Source organism: Phaethon lepturus, unplaced genomic scaffold (assembly GCF_000687285.1).
Source record: "Phaethon lepturus isolate BGI_N335 unplaced genomic scaffold, ASM68728v1 scaffold349, whole genome shotgun sequence".
Classification (NCBI taxonomy): domain Eukaryota; kingdom Metazoa; phylum Chordata; class Aves; order Phaethontiformes; family Phaethontidae; genus Phaethon; species Phaethon lepturus.
Genome location: NW_010565319.1, coordinates 128,424 through 150,326, shown reverse-complemented (window position 1 = coordinate 150,326; position 21,903 = coordinate 128,424). Strand labels below are relative to the sequence as shown.

Below are 21,903 nucleotides of genomic sequence, written 5' to 3'. Positions count from 1 at the left end.
TTGAAGGTCTTTTTGGTTAGATTTTAAAGTACATAACTGGTACTAATTTTATTCTAGAATTATTTTAAGACTACTTTGTGATACGTAGATAACACTGCTGTAAATGCTGTGGAATGTGCACCAAAGAATCATAAAAATAATCTAGTAAAAAGTACCAAAGTGTTTTGTGGTGTTTGAAGCCTCGTCAATCGTGCTTTGTGCTGAAGAGTATCGGATGTTTTCCTGTTTCAGGTTGTTGGCTTTAAATTCTCCAGGCATGTACTGATCAATTCCTAGCATATAAAATTAGCTAATGCTCTTAGCTACAGTGTGGTACTTATTGTGAGAGAGGATGCTATATATTTAAAGGCTTTGATGGAATAATGCCTCAATCTGTTGTACTCAGTAAGTTCATTTTCCTTTCTGAACAGGATACAAGGGAGTTTCAAGAAGTCAGTCAAGATGAATATGGTGAAGAGGATCATGGGCCGGCCACGGCAGGAGGAGTGTAGCCCCCAGGATAATGCACTGGGCTTGATGCATCTGCGTCGCCTCTTCACAGAGCTCTGTCATCCTCCACGGCACATGACCCAGAAAGAACAAGAAGAAAAACTTTACATGATGTTGCCAGTGTTTAACAGGGTAAGCTAGAGAATCTGCAAGAGGTGTTTTCTTCATGTGAATTGACTGCTCATATTTCATATTCCCAAAACCTTTAGTTCTAGCACAACAGAAGCTTTTCTTCTGGTAGCATCCTTTCAGTTTTCCCCTTTTCCTCGCATAGTGTTGTGTTAGTGGGTAAACTTGCCGTTGGAGATTTCCTTCTATTATCACTTTTTCTGAAGTGCAATCTGCAGTTGCATGTAGACTGTCACAGAGCTTTTCTGCAGAGGTTGCTGTTATTACAGAGTCATCTGATTTCCAGCCTAAACTTACCTGAAGCAAATTTATACCCACTTGTTTTTGTGACAGCACTGTCCTTGAGTCTAAATAACTCTTCTCCCTTCTTTGCATTAATTGTACTGATGCATATTTAGAGATAACAATCATAACATCTCCTGTCAGACTTGGCTTTGCTAGGCTATATGAGCTGAAAAATTTTAATCTCCAAATTATCTATATTCTCATTACCCTTGTAGCCCTTTTCCTAAGTACTGAGTTCGAATCTCTCTTCTTGGACAAGGGGGATTTTGAACAAGCAATCTGTAGGGAAGATGTAATAGCCACTTGTACAGTGCAATTCGTATTTCACTATTCCTCTGTATTCAGACACTGAGATTTGGTTTGGAGGCAGGACTGTGACAACTGTCACTGGAATTACTAGGGGATAAATCCTCCTGATGTCTTATGTCAGTCTACTAGGTAGTATACTTTAGTGGATAGATCCCCTACATGTCCTTCTGTTGCCCTAGGTCTTATTCCTAGTTCTACTGGTAACCTGTTGTGTGAGTCTGGAAGAAGTAAGCTCAGTTCATCTGCTTGGATTGTATGCCCTTTAGTTATGGACTTTCTTAATTTGTTTTTACAAATTAGCACAGTGGAATCTTAATCTTGGCTTGAGCCCGTGAAGGTTATTTTGATGCATTTATGCTTGGAAATCTCCCTCTGGTGGTTACAGATGGCTGATGCTTCTGCAAAAGGGAATGTACCCACTATAGTTGCTTCAGCACTTCGTTGTAATCTGCAGGCAGAGAAGAAATTCTTTCCTGGCCCTTGTGGTAGTTAGTTACAGTAGCATTGTATCTATAGGAATTGCAATTGGTGATATAACTGGGTTTAAGAAAAACAAGTGCAGCAATGTATGTCCCATTTCTGTGCAGGAGTCTTTCCTTAGACTTTTGTTAGACTTCAGACATAAAAAGTACAGTTAAGTTTTAATTTCTCTGTTGTTTCTCCATCTTCTCTTTTCCTTTTTTCTTTCTTACAACACTTTTTTTTTTTTTCTTCTTTACATTGCTGGCTTTGTCATAATTCTCGGTCCCTCCACTTGACCCTAGTTTAGTTGCATCATGTCTTTGCACCATTTGTTTTCTCTTACTGTCCTTCATTCAGCTCGTGTGTTGAAGCATTCTGAAAAATGAATCGGTAGCCCCAAGTTTTCTTCTTAATCCATCAAAATCAGCTGTTGCCTAACTGGTCTCAGGTACCATTTAGATTTCTTGAAAAGATGAATGACTTCTGTGATTTCCATCTGTATAACTATATCTTGGCTACTCTTTTCTCCTAGATTCCAGTTTTTTTCCCTGGTTTATCATAGATTTTTCCTCCCTCAGGTTCCCCATGTCTCTCTTCTGTGCTTTACAGAATCCATCTAATTTTGCAGATGAACTCTTTTCACTTCTCTAAGTCCTAGACAGTCTTTTGTTTTGTTCTTTACTGAGGTGAACTTGGCGCTGAAGACACACATTCTTCTGTGCTTGCCAAATGTTTTGCTTTTGGATCCTACCTCTGGTTGTCTCTCTTCCTCTTCCTTCTTGATTCCTTGTTTGGTTTTAACAACACCATCCTCAAAGGAATGGGCCCGTGTGAACCTTATGAGGTTCACTGAGGCCAAGTGCAGGGTCTTGCACCTGGGTTGGGGCAACCCCCCTGGTATCAATACAGGCTGTGGAATGAAGTGATTGAGAGCAGCCCTCCCAAGTAGGACTCGGGGCTACTGGTGGATGAAAAGCTGTACAGGAGCTGGTGATGTGTGCTCACAGCCCAGAAGGCCAACTGTATCCTTGGCTGCATCAAAAGCAGCGTGGCCTGCAAGTCGAGGGAGGTGATTCTGCCCCTTTACTCCGCTCTGGTGAGACCCCACCTGGAGTCCTGCGTCCAGCTCTGGAGCCCTCAGTGCACAGGAAAGTCATGGAACTGTTGGAGCAGGTCCAGAGGAGGGCCACAAAAATGATCAGAGGGATGCAACACCTCTCCTATGAGGACAGGCTGAGGGATTTGGGTTTGTTCAGCCTGTAGAAGAGAAGGCTCTGGGGAGACCTTATTGCAGCCTTCCAGTACTTAAAGGGGGCTTATGAAAAAGATGGGGTTATGAGAAAGATGGGGGCAGACTTTTTAGCAGGGCCTGTTGTGATAGGACAAGGGGTAATGGTTTTAAACTAAAAGAGGGTAGATTTCGACTAGATACAAGGAAGAAATTTTTCCCAATGAGGGTGGTGAAACCCTGGCACAGGTTGCCCAGAGAGGTGGTAGATGCCCCATCCCTGGAAACATTCAATGCCAGGTTGGATGGGGCTCTGAGCAACCTGATTTTAGTTGAAGCTGTCCCTGCTTATTGCAGGGGGGCTTGGACTAGATGACCTTTAAAGGTCCCTTCCGACCCAAAGATTCTATGATCTAGAGTGAGGAAGGTAAGTCTGCTTCCCAGAGGCATCCAAGTGGCCAGCAACAGGCAGCCAGCTAAAGAACCAGTGTATGTAGGAGCTCCTTTGAGGCTGTCTTGCTTAACCATGTATGAGGTTTTGGTGTGTTTTTTTTTTTCCCCTCTGCCCTCTGCCCTCTGCCCTCTGCCCTTTTCCCCCCGCCCCCCCCTCCCCCCCCCACCTTCTGCCCTCTCCCCTCTCCCCTCTCCCCTCTCCCCTCTCCCCTCTCCAGAAGTATCTGAAGTTTTGTGTGAAATGCAATTCCATTTTCTTTCTGATGTTTTGAGGATTATTAATCAGCAAATGCAGAGGAGCTAAAGCATTCTTAACTTTTGTTTATAGGTACAGTATGCCTCAAATGTGCTGTAGTTTAAACTGTCTTGCTAGTTCTGGTAGTGAATGGGTTTACAGACCATTTCTGTGTACAGACATCTCTGTTTCCTCGTTTTTCAGGGAGGCTTATGAAACAATGAATCACATAGTAATGAAAAGCTAAATTGGTGCATAATTAACAAAAGATTAGCCCTCTGGAAGAGTACTCAAAAGGCTCCTTTCAGAGTTCAATGTGTTCATGGAAGCATTGCTCTATCGGCATGGTAGTAACGCTTTTGCAGTATATGAAAAAAATGGATGGAATGAATAAGAGGCTGGTTTTGAATAAGTGGTACATTGTTTACATTTTCTTGAAACAGCCTTATTTTTACTTATTAAAAAGATGATTTACTGGTAAAAATGCTTCATATCCAATTCCTGGTTTTTACTACTACCTTTAGTCAAGGAGTATATCAATATCCAGTACATCTGCTTGTTCTACATAGTGCAAATTTTGTTTTGGGGCAACTAATTAAAAAACAGTTCACCTCAGTCAACCTTTTACTGCAACTTTGAGCTCTCTGCATTTCCCGGGATCTGCTGACAACTCTAGGCAAGCTCAGGAGAGATAAAAGGAATATTAGTTTTTCTTCTTTCCTTGGTCTGAATGAAAGAGGTTTAAACAGTTAAAGATGACAAGATGCTCTGCCAATGTGTGCTCTAGTCTACATAATCTTGCTTAGGTTATACCAGTGAACACACAAAACTCAAGGCCCTCTTAACTTCTTGTAGCCTTGTAGAAGTTAGAGGCTCTCAGATGAACTGGGAGCTGATGCAGACAACTGCAAAAGGATGCCTTGTGAAAAACTTAGGGAAACTTAGATTGTCTGTACTGGAAATGTTGTGTATTCTGTAATCCAAATGAGAGGTGTTTTTCTTGGTCTGCCTATAACAGTTGTTTGCCTGTAACATCTGGGCTCCTGTTTGCTTTCTTTATTGATAATGGTCATTGAAACTTCCTGTATAAGAAATGGTTTTGGTGAAAAATATTTTTATTGTGAGGAAACTTGAGTGTTCAATTTCAATGTTGTATTTCTGGCTCCGTTTCATCATGACTTTGCAATGCAAGTAGGCTGGAAAAATATTTTTGGCTGTTCTGTAATGTGCCAGAGTAACTGATACTAAGGAGAATCAGAAGTCAAACTTAGGCAAAGGTAATTCTGTCTTCTGCCTTTTAAGTTTTCTTCAGTAACATTTAGGTTCCAAGGTAAGTCGGTACTGCAATTATCTTGCATCCCTGTTGGCTGTAATATTGTGGATTTCACTGGATGTTCCTAGAATCAAGAGTGACCTCAGTCAAGTGTGTCAGCAACTCGGCTACAATAGTATAACTGGGCCACCCAGGGAAAGGAGACGAGGGTGAAACAGCTGTTGAGTCCAAATCAGTTGTACTGCTGTAGATCACATCCTCTTTCTAAGAGGCAAATATAACATGTTGAACTAAAGTTTTATTAGAAAAATACTGTGATCTGCTATGCTTCCTGGCTCATCGGTGACACTCCTGCAGGTTACGTAGATAACCACCAGGGAGAAAAATGTAAATGAGCAGAGAAGTGTTGAGACAGTTCAGGTGTTTAGCAAGCTATTCTGTTTTTTTCAGCACGGACACAAGTGATGATACCAGAAATCTGACTGAATGCTTTGTTTGGTAATGAATATCATGGTTTTACTGTGACCATTTTAGCGCAAGGTTTACATCAGAAGTGTGGATGCAGAGTCCTTTTTGTGTGCTGTCTTGAATGGAAAGTAAATTACCTCAGCAACTAACTAATCCATTTTGAGATTATGTCATCTTCCATAGCTTAATGCAATACCACAGAGTTAACTAATTTCTTCTTGTTAAATGTGATTCAATAAATGGTTTAATAACCAAATTAATCCTTATGCATAAAGAATAAGTTACTAGAATTAAGTGAAAATTTATTAAAAAAATAATCCCTAGTAACTACTGCTGTTATGTTCATGAGGATCTCAAGAGAGGAGAGTAAGGCTTTGGGATGCCAGCAACGTTGGGAGGCTTCCTGGTATCATCAGTTTATCGAGGGAAGTCTTAACAGAGCAGTTCTACTTGCTAGTCCCTTCTAGAAGATTTTACACACATTGTTCTGTACACGCAGTTCACCCCTGTGGGATGTTTAGGTCCAGCAGACACTAAAGGAGCTGCTCTTAAAAACAGAACTCCTGTTCGGGAATTTGCTCTGGTATCTAGTCTTTATGCCATTATGTGTGACCTGTCTTTTGGGTCACTGTGGGGTTTTCACCTTGCAAGAAAACTTGTGATTCCCTTTTCCCCCTTCATTCATCAGATCTTACCTCCTTGAATGATGACTTAATTCCAACTATGAATATATCTTAGAGCATGCACTGTGAAAATCAGTACAGTGATGAATACTACAGCAGGAGAACAAAAACTTGTAATCTGCATAGTAATACTTCTCCTTTGCGAAGGAAGGTGGTAGTTCATAGTGACCCTTGTAAACTGAATGACTTTTTGATGCATCTGTTTTTCTCTTGTTTTAGGTGTTTGGAAATGCTCCTCCAAGTACAATGACAGAAAAATTTTCTGACCTCCTGCAGTTTACTACTCAAGTGTCACGGTTGATGGTGACTGAAATTCGACGGCGAGCATCGAATAAGTCCACAGGTATTGTACGGAGCACAAGTTTGGGCTTTGAGGTGTGCATCATGAATTTTAGATCAGTCAGAATACTATGAGCTGCCACTCACAGCAACTGTGCAGGTTCAGAAATTGAAGTCTTTGCAGCAAAAATGCATTGTCTTTGGTCTGAGAGAGAAGAAGAAGAGAAGACTAGAGTTTTTTTTCCTGGGTTATGGGGAGAGCTGAGTTCCACAGACTTGACCACACCTCAAAGGGAGAGGGGTGAGCTAAGTTGCATCATGTACTGTTAGAAGCAGACCAAGAACATGCATGTGGACAGCTGATGTATGTTGCCTGTGGTGCCTGTTGGTGGTGTGTCTTGTCCCTCGGATATGCTAACATTCCAAAAACATGCATTTTAAATTAGCTGTTGGCCTGGAAGCTAGTAAGATGTGAAAGTACAGCAAGTGCCACATTAGGACTAACACCGCTGTGGTGGGTTGATCTCGGCTGGACACCAGGTGCCCAGCAAATTGCTCTATCACTTCCCTCCTCAGCAGGACAGGGTCTATAGGGGGAAATAAGATGGAAAAAAACCTCGTGGGTCAAGATAAAGGCAGTTTAATGAAGCAAAAGCAAAGGCCATGCATGGGAGCAAAGGAGAACAAAAGATTTATTCTCTACTTCCCATCACCAGGTAATTTCCAGCCACTTCCCAGAAAGTAGGGCTTCAGTACATGTAGCAGTTGCTCTGGAAGACAAGTGTTGTAGTAACAAATGCTCCTCACTCCCTCCTTCTTAATCTTGTCTGCTCAGCAGTAAAAGCTGTTATAAGGTATGGAATATCCCTTTGGCCAGTTTGGGTCAGCTGTCCTGGCTGTGTCCCCTCTCAAGATCTTGCCCACCCCCAGCCTATTGGTGAGGGGGGAATGGTGGAGAGACAGCCTTGATGCTGTGTGAGCACTGCCCAGCAGTAGCCAAAACACTGGTGTGTTACCAACACCCTTCTAGCTACCAATACAAAGCACAGCACTATGAGGGCTGCTGTGGGGAAAATTAACTCCATCTCAGCCAGACCCAATACAACCACTAGCCCTAGAAAAATGTTAGTAGACCACTGTCGTGGTTTTGTCTGGAATAGAGTTAATTTTCTTCCTAATAGCTGGTATAGTGCTGTGTTGTGGATTTAGTGTGATGATAATGTTGATGACACACTGATGTTTTTAATTGTTGGTAAGTAGTTTTAGTGCTTATACTAATGCAAGGACTTTTCAGCTTCCTATGCTCTGCCAGCGGGGAGGTGCACAAGAAGCTGGAAGGGGGCACAACCAGGACAGCTGACCCAGACTGCCCAAAAGGATACTCCCTCCCATACAAAGTCATGCTCAGTATATACACCTGGAGTTGCCTGGGGAGGTGGATATTGCTGCTTGGGGACGGGCTATCAATCACTGGGTGGTGAGCAATTATTGCATTGTGCATCACTTGGTTTTGGTGGTATTATTATTATTATTATTTCTCCTTCTTCCTTTGCTGTCCTATTAACCTCAACCCGCATATTCTCCCCGCCTCCCCCCGCCCCCTTTTCTCCCCATCCCACCTGGGGAGGGGGTGGTGATCAAGTAGCTGTGTGGTGCTTGGTTGCCAGTTGGGGCGAAACCATGACAATCTCTCTTTTGCTCTGTTTATTAAATGTCAGGGTGAGATTTGGTTCTGTTGAACCCTGAATATGTCAGAACCTGATCACATATTGCGAGTTGCGTAACTGAGGACAAAGTGCCAAGAAGGCATGTTTCACTAGCTTTCCTCTTTGATTTCCTCTTCTGAAGAGGAGCGCTTCTGAGAAGTATCAGGTTTTTTGTCTATGAGAGAATTTTAAGATCTGTGCTGGCTTCTCAGTTTGGATTTGGTGGTAAATAAGGAAATAGCGGGCTGGAAAAGGCTGTGCAAATTATTACGCATGAAGTCAGGAGTCAAAAACTGTGCCAATTACAATTTCTTTCCATTTTAAGTAGAGTGACTAACAGTGAAACATTCCAGATGGCTAAACAGATATCATAGACAAAACCTGTTCTCTATGGGTAAACAAGCGCAAAATGTCTTTTCTTTCAGTATTTAGGGGAAATGAATGTCCAACAGCCATGCTGGCAGAATGGTGGTGTTTGACCTCTTTTTCTGGGGAACAGCTGTTATGCCTGCTAGTGAGTTGGATTCTGCTAAGAATGGCTATTTTTGTGTGTTTGTTACTTAAGCTATACCTCTGCTTGTTGCTGCAAAATAATCCAGTTGTCACCTGTACCACAGAAGTCAGAGGTAGATTTTGTTGGTGGTGGTTTTTGGGGGTTTCCTGGTTTTCTACTCCACTTGGAAACTTAACCACAGTGACTTAAAAGACAATTTGGTACCCCTCTAAGCTTTAATGTAATGAGTAACAATGTTTTTGTTAAAACAGAAAGCAGTAATTTTCCTCTGTTATCAAGATTGCGATTAACTTCGGTCAGTAAACCCTTTTCAGACCTCACGTCAGAAGGCCTGATAGGTCCAGCTGCATTGTAACTAGGGAGTTGCAGTTTGCTCTCCAGAAATGACCAGTTAACAAGTTGGTAAAACTTACAGTTTGCAGACTTCTGTGTTAAACTGCTTAGAGCTAGTTAAATACATTTCCTGCAATAACTGAAAAAACTAATAAAAATTCTTGGCTTTTTAGAATATGCTAATATAATATTGTGTCTATGGGTTGTTGCCATACAAGGCTCTTCCTTTTTTCTTTTGAACTTCCATTCTTGTTGTGTACCAAACCAAAAGATACAGCATATCTTTAATAGCTATTAGCAAATAATTATCTCCTAGCATGTTTTTAAAAGTGAAAAACTTCTGTAACAACTATATGCAGGAAATGTCTTTGGTAATATCCAACTGCAAATTCCTGACAGTGTGAAGTCTCTGTTTAAGTCAACAAAACTGTTGACCTTGTTTGAGAGACAAGCTTTCCATACAAACATTATCAAAAGTCAACTTCAGATAGTTAACGAAAGGGAAGAAATTTATAAGAACTTGCTTTCTATCTATAAAGAGATAAATGCGTTGGCAGTATTTTACAGTTGGGAATGTGGTATGATTAAATCTTACCTGTTGGTGTGTTGGGTGTTTTTCTTTGTTTGTGTATTTGTTTGTTTTTCGCCTCCATCTCATAATGGAGCACAAGGCAGGTTTTTTCATCAGGTCTTTGAATATTTATGCTAATAGCTATGTGAGTAATGCCTGCCATCGTGGAGGCATAGCTCAGTTATTCTTGGCAGACTGTAGTAGTTTTCTCAGAACGGCATTTTGTGATTCAATAGTAACAGTGCCAGCACCCTATCTTAAGTAGTTTCTGAACATTGACATTGTAGTTGTGTTCAACTACAGTCTCGGCTGTCTTGTTTCCCTCGTATGGATGTAACCTTGGAGTAAGAAAAATGAAGCATTTAAAATTGAGTTAAATTATCTTGTACGTTTAAGTCTTTGCTGTACAACAGTGATAATTTGCAGGTGACAGCAGTAACCGTATCTATGAGGATTAGTGCATGGTTTACCTTGCCCTGGGGTATCTAGTCTGTTTTAGAAGATGGGGGGTCATGGTTGAGATAAAGATTTGAGATTTTTATATGCCAAATTTTCCACAAATAAATCGAATTTCATGCCTGAACGTATCAACAAGTTGTGGTACTACTATGCTAAAATACATGCTCAAACATCTATTTCTAGCGTAGTCTCAGTTCCGAAACGAACCTTTCTTTTGGGAGCAAGTGCATCTGGCTCAGGGCTGAAGAAGATAGGCTTCTTACAAAAGCGGCAAGGACAGCTGGAATCTTGGTATAATAAATGTGGCTACTAATGGCTACTTTGGCTATTGATGCTGGAGGGGATGCAACACTTTTATTTCATGTATTTTTCAAAAGACATACCCTGGATGCAGTCTGTTCCTCTGTAATTTTGTAAATATTTCAACAGCATGTCCTAGAGTGTTTGGTATATCATCTTAAGATAAGCATACGGCAGGGAAGGCTGGTTCAGGCAATCCCTCTGGTATGGACAGTGGGATTTGTGTGCCATTTCAAGGTGACTAGCTGGGCTGATGCACGGTGGAGTGTGGTCCCTGAAGTCCTCTGTGTGGAGATGGCTGGTCTGCAGGTAGGCAGGAGAGATTCTTCCTCTGTGCCACAGGTGCCATGAGCTGAATAGCCTGGGACCTTTTGGTTTGTCATTTTAGTGAGTACCTGTACCTTGTCCATTAAAAATCACAACTACTGAATACTTTCACATTGAAAACTTAAAGGTAAGTACATAAAGTTGTTCTCTCAGGATCAAACTGTGAGCCCGTGTAACCAAGCGGTGGGTTCCTGACTCTGGTCACTAACAAACAGAAAACAAGAAACAGGGCAAATACAGAGTACACCTCTCTCACTCTTAAAAGCTTCTCATATTTCAGCAATTGAGGGTGTGCAAATCTGTGATTTGGTACCTTGTAGTGGTTATTGCATGTTTACTAAAATTGGTTTCTAATTCAGGCTTATGTTGTCTGCATCTCAAACGCACCAAATGACATACTGACAGCTCCCGTTATTTAATGCATTAGGATGTATATACACACTTGGTTAACACTTAGTGATGGGCAGTCCTACAATCTGGAAGGTCCTTCCCAAGTCAGAATATGAGTAAGTGGTTGTGCAGACAATCTGTGAAACCCATGCAGACGGGTAGAAAATTGAAGAATGAGAAAGCAAAACGGTTCATCACAGGGCTGGAACATTTTAACTGCCTTTCAAACTCAATTTCAAAAGTTTTGGGGTTTTTTTGTTTTTTGTTTTTTGTTTTTTTTTAATGATTTCATGTCTGGTAGTCTGTGTACATCACTGTTTTATGCACCTTTTAAATTTAATTTAGCTGTGTCTTGCTTTGTTGATATCAGTCAACGTTTCATTCCATAATTGCAACATTTTCTGTATGTATTTGTCTCAGTATTTACTATTTAATGCTAAATTTATTCTTCCCATACCTCTAGACTGTTCAGCTAACCCCTCCTACCTCCAGAAACAACTTTTTCAGTTACTGTTAATATCCTCTGAATGTTGTGGTGGTTTGGGTTTTTGGGTTGTTTTGGATTTTTTTTCTTGGTTTTGGGGGGTGGTCGTTTGGGGTTTTTTTTTTTCTTCCCCATTCCCTTTCTTTTTCTTCTTCTTAATTTCACTTGTTTACTCCAATTGTTTCACCAGTGAAATGCCTTTAATCTCTTTCGGCATTTCTCTAACAGATCTGCTGAAAGGCTGTCATTATCTCGGCTTCAAACTGCTTTGGGAGACCAAATTGATAAGCACTCATCATCATCATGTTTAACCATTGCAGAAAACCACATCAGTGGTTTGTATTTGGTCTCTGACAATGCCTACCCTTATTTCATTCTTTTAAAAATTCTGCTGATCTGCAAACTCTTTTATTGTTCATTTTTATTGCAGTTTACCTACTTCAGCAGCACTAATTTTATGTTTGTCTTACATAAGAGTTAGTGTTATTTGTTCAAGTGCATCTCACATTTGGGTAAGTTATTGATGGTAGTTAAAGGAAGCTTCTTCTCTTCTACAAATAAGCAGCCTTTCGGGCTCCTCCCGTAATGAAGTCTGAAGTTTTCCTGGTAGTGTTACTTGTAGTGTCTGCTTCTCTTTGGAGACATGAGGATCTTTCTCACTAAAATAAGTGGACTTAGGGGCTGCTTTCAGACTTTTTTGGTATGTTAGTTAACTTTTCTTCTGTTGAGAAGAGAGTATGTTGGAAACGATCTCACATGTTGTGACTACACGTCATGTTTTTTTCATATTATATATATGTTTTTCTTGTCCTGTGAGTGACTTTGCTTTACAGAGGTGATTCTGTTTTTGAATTTATTGAAATTGCTCTGAAAGGGAAGCAGTGTCCTATCAGCTACTCATCAGGATTCAGTTCTGATCAGTGACTGCTATATCCTGTTACTTTTGGTTAACCTTCTATTTATTTTTTATGCTCTTTACCAGATCTTATGCAAGGCAAGTGTAGTGCAATATAGTGCCTTTCCAAGAGATCCTAGAAAGCCCGTTCTTTTATCGGCTGGGTTAGTGAGGCCAAGTGCTGGCACAGTTGAGTCGTTTATCTTTGGATGAGCAGCCCGCCATTTCTGCACACCGCAAAGGCAGCAGCTGCTTCATATCTGCAGCTTGTGACAACAGCACTGCACTGTTCCTCATGATTGAAGGAAGACTTTTTGCCATCCCATTTTTGTTCGGGTTGATACTTCTCTCTTACTGTTTGGGCAATTGGAATGATTCATATTCTTTACCTCTAGGCATCTGACCATCTGTCCAGGCATTCCCCGCAAGAAGCAGTAGACACTTCTTGAAGGCTCAATTAGAGAAGGGGTCCCTGACTTCAGCTTGCTCCCCCTGCCACACCCACCTATACCTTCCATTCACTCCCACCCCCTTTGGCATATGCATAGATATTTTTTCACTAATATTCCGCTCTAGGATAAGAATAAGCTATACAAAAGTCTGATGACACTATTATATGCTGTTTATGGTACTAGAACAACTAACTAAAAGCTTCATGTACTGAATTTGTCCTTAATGCGATAGTTATAGACAATAATGGTTGTAATACAGTGCTGCTCTTTGGTAGCAATCTGAATGGATCTAATCCCATTGCTTTCCATCTGCTGCTCGTCTGAAGTCCAGGACACAAAGCACCCCTATCATCTCTTACATCAGAAGTCATTTCATATGTTTTATTCTACCAAGCCTCTATCCTATATATACTGAATTCATGCTGAAAAATCTGACTACTGTGTACTAACAGCATAATCACATAATTGTGGTCATACTTAGGTGTACATGCTTGCACCATTGTCTAGATATGTATGCTTACATATTATCTTACAGGTTTTTCGCTTTGCTCTTTTACTGTTTTTACTAGCTAGCATATCCCAATCCTAGATTTAATGGTTTGCTCTGCAGAAGTTGAAGGGCTGAGGATATCTGGGTGGGGCACATAGAGGATGTTATATTAAAAAGATGACTTGAGCACTTCAAAACCAGGGAAAAGGTACAAAAAATAAATTAGGACTAGTACTGATGATAGAAATTAATCTTAAATGATAGTGCTATCAAATTTGCTCAGAGCAGATGACAAGAGAACTTCTTCCTGCACTTAAAACGCTGTCTATGCTTTAGGTAGTGCTTAATTAAGACTGACAGTTTTGAAATTGCTATTTATAGTGTTGAACTGCTATGCTATTTAGGATGCCAGCAGCATGACAACTTTTTCAGAAGCATATACTTAACCCCTGAGTCTCACTTTCAAAGATGACCAAAAGAGCCCCTGTTCCACAGGTGGCTTTTGGAGACTACGCCCGAAGGAGGCTGTGCACACCCTGTTTGGTACCAGTCATACCTGCTTACAGTCAGAGACTGATCACCCAGCTCTGTTTGTCATCAGATAGAAAGAGAATGAGTCTACTAAGTCGCACCTAAACTGGGCTGGTGGAGCACTGTCATTGTAGAAGCAGCACATGCTTTAGACACGCTTGACACTCAGAATTTAGGAAAGTGGCTTTGGCCAGGAATTCTGGCATTTTGTGTATGCCTCTAGTGTAGGAACTATGGCTATGGCATGGCCGTTGTGCTTTCTAAGTTGGTCTGCTCATACACCCAACCACCTGGCCAATGTTTCGCACTGATGGTTTTGGAAGACAAAGTGCGCACCAGGTACTTCGGGTCAACATGCTGGGAAGTTGCGGCATGTCTACATTTGTGTGAGTTTCAAAAATTGCCTTACCTTTCACCTTGGTATTTCAAGCTTTATTTTATCTCAGTCAGTCTCATGCAGGGATTTGGTAGGTGCCTTCCCCCGCTTCAGCACCATAATTGGAAGAGCCAGTGATTTGTACAAAAACCTGTTATGGGAATAAGGCTGCAAACTAAAAACCTGGGAAAATAGCCGTTGCACAAATTAAGCAGATCTGGATTTCTACCTTAAATCTCTCTCTTTCTTTTTTCTAGGATTATTTCTAGGGTTTCTAGGCTTTAGAAAAAATACATCCTCTTTGCACTGGATGGGATTGAAACTGTCACCAGCATGGGTGACATGATATCCCCCTGAGTGAGACATCAAATAGACTTTTTTGCATGTGTGATAAAATCATATAATATGACATCTCTTGTCTGACCTCCTGCTCACAGCTGGACCAGCTATGAGATGGCATCAGGTTGCACAGGGCTCAATCCTGTTGTGCCTTGAAAATCTCCAAGGTGGGAGACAGCACAGCCTCTCTGGGCCCCGTTTCAGTGTATCTCTGTCCTCGGGGTGGGGGGGAAATTTCTCCTTATATGTAGTCTGAACCTCTTTTGATTTAAGCCTGTTATCTCTCACCCTCCAGCATGCAGTGCTGTGAAAAGCTGGGCTCTGACTTCTCAATAGCTCCCTGCACTGTGGGCACTGGGGCTGCTCTTTGGTGCCCCTGAGGCTGTCCCCTCTCCTGGCTGAGAAAGCCCTGGTTGCTCAGCCTCTCCTATAGGGTTGGTGCTGTAGCCCGCCAGACATCTTGGTGGCCCTTGGCTGAACTCCTGTTGGTCATTGTCTTCCCTGTATTGCGTTGGGACCGAAACTGGACACAGCATTCCACACATGATCTGAGTGTTGTGTGGAGAGGGATGATCACTTCTCTTGATCTACCAGCTGTCCTGCTGTTGATAAGTGTTTCTTTACACCTTGACTTTTGTTACATTGGTTCACCAGTACCCGTAGTGGATGATGCCTTTGGCTTTGTATGGTGGTAACCTCTCCTGGGAAAAGTTAGTGTTAAGAATGTAGAGCAAACAACTGTTTTCATTTTCCAGGATCATTTGTTTCGTAGGTTTACTAGTCCAGCTCAGCATACAGTGGTGCTCCAGAAAATTATCTTTTCAGTGTAGTCAATGCTAGAAGTTTGAGAAGTGCTTTGCCATATAAAATGTGTTTGCAACAAACTCCTTCACAGGTATGCGCTGAGGAATCTTGACAGCAGATGAAGCAAACAAACCAAGATTAAAATCGGATTTTTCTTCAGTTGCTGATTTATTCCTCTGTTACTAATTCCTTTGTAATGCCTTTTTTAAGCAATATTAAGCACCCTCCTTTTCTGTCCTATCTGACACTAAAAGCAGTGAAGATGATTGATATACAGTTATTAATGAAAAATGGTTTTAGATTTCCCTTAAGGGTAATGAAGAATAGTCATGACTGGCATTATAGATTTCTTAACGTAAGTGTGTATTCAGACAGCAGTGAAATAGGATTGCATTTTCTGTTGATTTATTTATTCTGTTGATTTATTTATTGAGGCTGATAACTTGTTTACTAGGCTGAATATTTATCTTTGGCTCTGACTAATACAGAATAGTATCTGATTCCAGAAGTTGTCCCTGGATCATAAGAATTAGCCATAAGTTATTAGCGTTTTCATTTTCCAAAAAATAATAGAATCATAAAGTCATGGAATACCAGGTTGGACGGGACCTCAAGGATCATCTGGTCCAATGTTTCTCAGCAAAAAAATGTGGGATCTTAGTCTTAATTTTACTTTTTGTTCCTGTTTTTTATCCCTTTTGTCTTTCTGCACCTCTCCTTCCCTCCCGTTTTTCACATTATCCTCCGAACTGTTGTTTCAGTGCAGTGCTTTTTCTCAGAAATGGAATATCAGCTTTTCCCACTGAGACTACTAAGTGATGGTGACTTCATGTCTTTGGAAAGCAGTTTATTGTGTTTGATAAAGCCAAAATACTCAAAACAAAAGTAGCTGCATGTTACTGAAATCTGCTGGTTTAAAAGATGATGCATGACCTAAAAGTGTGCTTTTTGCAGGCTTGCTAGTGTCAAAGGCAAGTGCGTGTGGAAGACTGGAATGTGTGTCTGGAGAGTGTAGGCCTAAGCCTAGTCATTTTTTCAAGTAGTGCTGCAGAGGTGAATTCATGCTCAGCGCTCGGGACTGTTGAGAGGACGTGTTCCCTTCTGCAGACTATCAGATTGAATTCTTACTGCATTTTTTTAACTGCTCCCCTACAGAGGCTGCAAGTCGTGCCATAGTCCAGTTTCTGGAGGTCAATCAAAGTGAAGAAGCAAGTAGAGGTTGGATGCTACTCACCACAATCAATTTACTAGCTTCATCAGGACAGGTTAGTCTTAAACAGAAAGGCTAAAAATAAATTGTGGGGTGGGAGAGACAAAAGCAATAATGAGCTGCATGAACACGCCCTAAAAGATTTAACTATATTCTGCTTTTCTATGTTAAGATTATTTTTCTGTTATGCTGCCACAGAACATCTGCTTTAGCTCCTTGTAGTTTTGGTTGCCTGAAAAAAATCACCATTTCTGAACTTTAATTTTTAATGTTCTTTTGAATTATGCATGCAACTTTCATTGTTCCCCAGAGGCTTCTCTTGCATGCTGCTGCTTAGTGCCCTATGAGATGCATGTCACATACAGCACCTAAATCAGTTGGACTTTGAACTCGGGCTCCCCATTCAAGGAGGGCAGCAGCACTTGTGAAAAGTGAAGCTGGCAGCAGTGATGAATGGGTGATACTGTGAATCTTTGCTGCCTCTGGTTTTGGTGCTGCCTTCCATCAGAGCGCCAATCGCTGGCAATGTACTGGACAGCTGTGTGGTTTGTTCTTTCTGCTCTAATCTGCCTTTATAATTCAGCACATCAACTTCTCTGTGTTTAGTATGTCACCAGCCTCCACCCCAAACTTGTCTTTTCTTCCCACTGATGCTTTCATGTTTTCTACTATGCTGCTCCTTATGCCTGCTTATACCTTCTTGCCAAGTGAGTGCATGAATTGAATAGTCCTCCTCCCACTCCCGTTTCTACTGCTACAAAGAATAGATAGCTAATGAGGGCTTGGCTGAAGGTCTTGTAATTAACTTGTAAGCTTCTGTTGGCAGAGACTGTCAGTTTTTGTTTCTGTCCTGTGCAGTGACTGCTCCAAACTGTGGCTGTTAGATGCTGTTGTCATGTAAATAAATTATGATCCTGTTTTTAAGGTTACTGTTTAGGTAGGCATTCAAGAATATATGGTTAAATCTGTACTGCCGCGTGGACACCTCACCAAAGGTGTGAGAAAGAAAAACCAGCATTTGAGTCAACTGCATTACAGGACCATCACTTTTTGAGTATAGTGATATGCTGAACTGTTGTGGTTTTTTTTTTTCCTCTGTTTTCTTTTTCCCCAGAAAACTGTGGACTGCATGACTACAATGTCAGTGCCTTCCACACTTGTTAAATGTCTATATCTGTTTTTTGACCTTCCACATGTGCCTGAGGTAGTTGGAGGAGCACAGAATGAACTACCTCTCGCAGAGCGCCGAGCGCTACTACAGAAAGTCTTTGTACAGGTAAGAAATGTAAAATAGGTCATGGAATTTGCAAGAGGAATGGAAATGGTTTCATGTGAGAAAAGTCCAGAAACTTTTCACTTGAACCAGGTTTTGATCTTCCTTGATTCTTCGCAAACTGATGGCTCACAGTAAGATGGATTTTTCTGCAAGTACCATTGAGGTTAAATTTCTACTCCCCCTGTGCTTTTTGTCATTGTCATGTCTCTCCTCCACAAAAATGCATGCAACTCATTTGTGCAGCTGCTTAAAAGGAGCAATATGTTGACTAGCATTCTGTTGTAATCTAGTTGGTGCTGCTCTTTGGTATCTTTGCCCTTTGCTGATTGAAATAGACATAGTAAAAACCATTAGTATTGATAATAATCTATGAATGAATTTAACTATTTCCTCTTTAATTATGGAAATAAATCCTGAATATGGAACTAAATAATTTAAATATGGGAATGAGCCATCTGAGCTTGCGGTCACTATTACGATAATCCCTCAGATTTCCCAGGGAGACTAGGACTCCATCTGACCTGCTCCTGCTTTCTGAAGTTTCAATGGGAGATCTTTCAAAGAAATTCCCATACATTCTCCTGGTGAAACTTTCAGAAGGAGCTAACAGTTACTGTTAGAAAGGGATTGATGATAATACTGCTAGTTTCCATGTGAAAATTGGACACATCTCTATGTAGCGTCATTGTAGCCACTTATGCAGAACCGTGGAGGTCTTTCAGCAATCACATCCTTCAGGGGTTTGAAGGCAGTGTTAAGATTTAGAAGTAGAACACCTGAGAGGCATTTTGGTGCCTGCAACAAAAATACAGACAGAGCCTTGTTCCCACAGTTACTAGCCACAGTGTCTGCCCAGTAACAGTCACTGTATGAGAACATACCCATCTTCCTCTTTTTTTTTCTTTTTGTCTTATTACTACAGGCTATCTTCCAAAGCAGAAATCATGGTGTGCTGTGAGCTATCTTTCAGAAAATGCTTTGCTGTGTTTCAGTCAACAGAGTTAAGAAATGATCAGTGTTACCACATAGAGTCTCCTCCAGTATACTATAGCTCAGATCTTTTCTGTCACTCTTCAAGGGCTGTAAGGTGGTGCTCTCAAATGAGCTGTCTGGGATGGGTGAGGTTTCAGATAGCTTCCAAACCTACTCTGTACACAGACTGCCTTGCAGGCTTCCTACAGTTTTCTGAGAGGGAGCCTTGTCACAAGACAAAACATGGACATCAGTTGTCCTCAAAACATACAGAAAAGGGAGTGCAACATAGTAAATTTGGTTGCCTGTCTGCATTTTGTTTTGGTTAAGGTAAGCTGGAAATTCAGATCCAGGTAGGTCTACAGTGTTGCTGTATCTTTTCCTGCTGTACTGTTTTGGCTGTTTTCATTTTGCCAAGGTGGTATGGATGCTGCTCTGCCAACAACACATCAATAGCCTTCCTCCTGCATTAGGAAGGGACACAACAGTTTTACTTTGCAGAGACTCTGCCCCACTGCAGCATTTAGACCTGTAAATTATGTAACAGGCAGATTCTCCAAGAATGGAATAAGCTGGTATCCATACAAGTATGCTGTGTCAGCCTAAGAGATTTAAACTCTGCTGCTAATCTTTTGCTAGTCTTTTTAAACTGAACTGGGACTTAAAATAACCATGTCTTGAATAACCAGGTGTTTAATTCAAATTACAGAAGCAACATGCAAAGGGAAAACAGCGCATTGCCTTTTTTTTAATGTGTATGCTAAATGGAAAAATGTTTTTCCTTTTGCTATGTCTACACAAAAGTAGCAATGATCAGGGTATTAATGATAGATGTTTAATGACTTACTGTTTCAGATCCTAGTAAAATTGTGCAGTTTTGTGTCCCCGGCGGAAGAACTGGCTCAAAAGGATGATCTCCAGCTTCTATTCAGTGCAATAACCTCATGGTGCCCTCCCTATAATCTGCCTTGGAGGAAGAGTGCAGGGGAAGTACTAATGACCATATCGCGTCATGGCCTTAGTGTCAATGTAGTGAAATACATTCATGGTATGTGTCTTTATCCAATATTATTTATGGGTTTTTTCTGTTGTTCTTTAACAACAGAAAACTTAGTTAGTAAATAGGCATGAAAATAATAGATCAAGGAGAGCTTACAGGCTTTTTGTTTTTGACATGTAGGCATTTACACACAGGTAAAATTTCAGAGCACTTGTGTAGTGAGAGAAGCGTTTGTAGCTGAGTCTGCCTCATCCATATTTCAAGTTAACGTTGGAGGATGGAGTTTCCCCTCATGTCTTGGTGTAGAGTTTATGCTAACCAAAAGGAAAGGCTTTCAGCAACTTCAGTGACTGCCTGTATTGAAAAGTAGTCACTGGGAAGATGTATAGGTTTGTCACTTTTGCTGCGAGCATTAATTCTTAATGGGAGTTAGTTGTTTTCTGTCCTGAGTTTGCGTTTAGCAGCAGCAGCTCCTCGCAGAGGCATGAGGCAAGCTAGCACTGTCCTGTTTACAGCTGCTTGTTTGGGTACCACTCTAGCTGGCAATAAAAGTGCAGAGACATCTGAGGAAGCCACAGGAGGAGGAACCAGCTCCATGTGTTCTGCTGACGTAGTTTGAGCTATTAGAAACCCGTGTAGTAAATACTGGTGCATTACGTAAACCAGGGAGAGCTAATTTGGGTATGCTGGGAGAGGGTTCTTTCTCCCAGATGTCTTGCTTTTGCGGGAAGAGGCTGGGTCGGACTGTTACAACCGCCACTGATTTGCAATGTACTCTCCATTATCCAGGGCATCGGGTGCTGGCATACCCTGATAACAGCAAAACCTGAGTAATAGAGGTTCTAGGAAGTCCTCGAGAGAGCATGGCATATAGGCACAAACACTTGAGTGTGAACCTCCAAGTGCCTATTGATGGTGTATTGGAACAGTCAGCTGGCTTCCTCTTCTGTGGTCCAGCCCAGCTTCCCTGGGGGGTCCCCAGCCCAAGGATGTTGCCCCTAGGGCCTGGCCCAAGGAGACTCTCCTTTGCCTGGCTGAGACCCAAGCCTCTGCCCAAAGGAGGCAGTCTGTCGGTACCAGTGCTCTTGAGAAGCTCAGTGTAGCCTGTCCTAGAGCCTGTGCCACAATGTTGTGTGGAGCTTCTGGGACACAGCTGGAAAGATCCTGGTGGCTGGACGGGTTTGCAGCCCCTGTGTTTTCCCTGTTGGCTGGCTGACTAGATTGCTGACTGTTGAGCCAGCCTGCCTTACATCTGCCAGGCCCTTGTCTTCCCTACCTTGCCACACAGTTTACAGATTGCAGGTTTTGTGCATCCTGAAGGCCAAAATAAAATAATCTCATGGGCTTAATCCAGTTTGCAAGCCATCAAATGACTGAAGCAGCCAGAATCATTCAATTTTATCTCCTGTCCTTTTTTGAGACAAATAGCATCCTGACTGTTTCAGGCATGGAAACTGTAGCATACAGGGGTATTTCTGCAGCTGGTTACAGATTTTGGTAGCACTTTATTCATCATGTATCTTTACAAGGGACTGGTCATGGTCTGCTTAGCAAGGGCAGCTGCCAAGCTGGTTCACGGCAAAGAATTTGTGAGAGCAAAGTGAGGTGAAAACCAGTGATGGAGAGGATATTAGCTGCCTGGCAGAAGCTTTGCGTATGAAATACTCACGTTGCATTAATTTAAAACTGCATGGGTGTTTAGATATGTAGGATTTGAGGTACGAAATTTGATAGAATATGTTTCTAATATTATATTTAGGGCTTTTAGACTGTAGGACCATATGGAAGCATTTGTAGTTTTTAAATTGGAATGACTGTTGAAGTGAACTAACATCCTTATCATACATTTTAGCAATGTACACCTACTGGAAAAAAAGAAACCCACAGTTTCTTCACACCCTGGAAAGCAAGTAATGACAAGGCTCCACAAAACTATTGTGACAGTTTATGAAATACGTCATCCTGCTCCCCCATACTTCACAGAAAATTTCAGTCTGTGTTTTTTCTTGTGCTAGCAGCATGTTTTCCAATTCCAGTCAGAAAGATGTGAATGTACAGTATCGCTTGGAAGCATAGAATAGTCATCAGTTAAGTATTTTCAGATAGGATTTAAAAGGTGATAGGTATTTTGCCTGCATCTGTAAAAGTCTTCTGATAGGTGTTTGATGAGTGTAGAAGGTG

The 21,903-nt window shown here is 41.4% G+C and overlaps 1 protein-coding gene across 1 annotated transcript in view; it reads left to right on the top strand.

Moving 5' to 3' along the window:
• The first annotated feature begins 441 nt into the window (after positions 1–441).
• The window catches only part of WDFY3 (WD repeat and FYVE domain containing 3), a 122,647-nt gene continuing 101,185 nt past the window's right edge, over positions 442–21,903 (top strand). Inside the window, exons 1-5 of the mRNA XM_010295132.1 lie at positions 442–621; positions 6,234–6,357; positions 16,420–16,529; positions 17,589–17,750; positions 19,578–19,770. Coding sequence (XP_010293434.1) covers positions 442–621; positions 6,234–6,357; positions 16,420–16,529; positions 17,589–17,750; positions 19,578–19,770 — 769 coding nt within the window. The remainder of the gene's footprint in view (positions 622–6,233; positions 6,358–16,419; positions 16,530–17,588; positions 17,751–19,577; positions 19,771–21,903) is intronic.